Below are 2,326 nucleotides of genomic sequence, written 5' to 3' on the forward strand. Positions count from 1 at the left end.
TCTTAGCACAAAAGCAAGTTGAGAGCCCCTGATTTGTAGGAGTTCGTTAGTCATAGGGGAAATCGGAGGTGGGCAGTGGGGTCACCAGGGAGGACCAGGAGTACACCGTGTGGGCAGCGCTGACGAGCAGTGGGAAGGCTCTCACTGCTACCATTAATTAGTCCAGCGCGGCAGCTTTATAGGATGCCAGGAGACTGGGAAGGGGGTTCTCTGAATAATGTATTTACTAAACACCACCCCTAGATAGAGTGGGGGACCCGAGGTCTTTCCGTGTGTTATGGTTTGGATAGGTTGTCCTGCCCCAAGGCTCGTGTGCTGGAAGCCTGTTACCCAGAATGCTGGTGGCACGAGATGACGAAACCTCTTAGGGGTCAGACCCTGCGGGAGGTAAGGGAGCTACGGAAGCAGCACCCTTGTGGATGGATAATTGCTGTCTTGTGGGAGCCCTAGCTCTTGGGGGACTAGATTAGTACCATGAGAAAAGATGGCCATAAAGTAAGGCTGCCCTCTGCCTTGGCTTCTTCTGTCTGCAACTAGTTCCTTTCCCATGTCTCCACCAAGCTGTGATGCAGCCAGGGACCCCTTGCCAGGACAAAAGCACCATGCGTTTGGACTCTCCAGCCACAGGAACTGTGAGCCACCCTATTTACTTTATAAGCTATTCAGCCTTGGGTATGTTATTATAGCAACAGAAAACAGGCTAAGAGAATGCCCACATAATTGATAATCAAGGAAGTGCTGTAAGACACACCACTAAAAACAACTAAAGAAAAGTCACATGATAAACTTTAGAGGTCTGAAGATAGGAATTCAGAGAAGGAAGACAGAAGCAGGCAGCAGAGGAGTTGGGAGAAGTTTTGGTCCTGCCTGGCTTGGAGGCAGCTGAATGACTGGACTCACTTACCGGCACAGGACTTGGTGTCTGAAGGTGGTGATGGTGTTGTTCCCGGTCTCTGAGGGGAGGAGCTTTTTTTTGTGTTCTTGCTGAAAATTCACTTCATTGTACACATCTCGCTTAATCTTATACAGGAATGAACTGGGCCTGTTTTTAGAGGTGGAACTCTGGTTGCTTTTCTCTGTTTGCATTATTCCTGCATGGGCAGAAAGAGATCAATTTTTTTTTCCCGTCTTTTTGAGACAGGGTCTTGCTATACATTTCAGGCTGGCCTTGAGCTGACTTTGTAGCCCAGGCTGGTCTCAAACTTGTAACGATCCTCCTGCCTCAGCCTCCCAAGTGCTGGGATTACAGGCGTGCAGCACCACACCTGATTTTTTTTTTCACACCCAGTTTAAGAGATCAAATTTCTTTTTCTTTCTTTTTTTTTTTTTACTTACCGCCCCAAGATCAAATTTTTAAAAGCAGTTTTAAAAAATCTCAATCTTCAGCACATTTTTATGGAAACAAAATTTCCACATAATGGTATTTTGCCCTTGCATGGCAGCTATACAAAACTCTTTCTCAATGTGGTGTAATTTTATACTCAAAAGCACCCTATCTGAATGCGAGAAGCATGCTAGTCTCATTTCCCAAGTGGAGAAAATGAAACTCAGACGTTTAAACAGTCTGGCTGTGAGGTAATGATTAAAATCAGGACTAGAACCCATGTGTCCTGCCAGGAAGCCTCGTTTCCTTTATATTTGACTGCGTTCTTGTTGCTGTACTGTAGGAAAATCATGTAGAAGGCAAACGCAGTATTAATCTGCACATCTCACTGAAAATGCTGAGGGTAAAGTTCTCAAGACAACAAGACAGGGTCTCCCAGCCCCTTCTATATCTGAAATAACATCCATCATTCTTGGTTCTTTTTTTTTTTTGGTCTTTTTGAGACACGGTCTTGCTATGCAGTACAGGCTGGCCTCGAGCTCACTTTGTAACCCAGGCTGGTCTCGAACCCACAACCATCCTCCTGCCTCAGCCTCCCAAGTGCTGGGATTACAGGCGTGTGCCACCATGCCCGGCCATCCATCATTCTTTTGCCCTGTACTTTTCTCCACAGTGCTTGCCAGCACCTGATGGGACATTTGTCTTTTTGTCCTTTGTCCACTTCCCCCTCTAAAGGCAGACCAAGTGAGAAGGACTTTGAGTAGTCACCGTTACATCCTCAGGGCCTAGGGTGCTACCTTACACTTACCGGGCCCTCAACAGATGTCTCACAAAAATAATTGCCAAGCATCTGACAGCATAACCTCTAAGAGTCACTTTAAACTTTAAAAATCTGTATTGTTTTGCTCTTTCCAGAGAATGAGAAGATGGCGTTCATGAATAGAGTCAGGGGTCCGTCTTTTTTTTTTTTTTGGTTTTTCTCTGGTACCGGGAACCGAACTC

At 46.0% G+C, this 2,326-nt stretch overlaps 1 protein-coding gene across 1 annotated transcript in view; it reads right to left on the reverse strand.

Annotated features, from left to right (window-relative positions):
* Positions 1-2,326, reverse strand: part of Slc26a8 (solute carrier family 26 (anion exchanger), member 8) — a gene marked incomplete in the record, with an annotated part of 70,536 nt that overhangs the window by 61,991 nt on the left and 6,219 nt on the right. Inside the window, 1 exon segment of the mRNA XM_013516889.1 lies at positions 905-1,091. Within this exon segment, the coding sequence (XP_013372343.1) occupies positions 905-1,086 (182 nt within the window).

The sequence above is a fragment of the Chinchilla lanigera genome, unplaced genomic scaffold (genome assembly GCF_000276665.1).
Source record: "Chinchilla lanigera isolate Chin_1 unplaced genomic scaffold, ChiLan1.0 scaffold00036, whole genome shotgun sequence".
Lineage (NCBI taxonomy): Eukaryota > Metazoa > Chordata > Mammalia > Rodentia > Chinchillidae > Chinchilla > Chinchilla lanigera.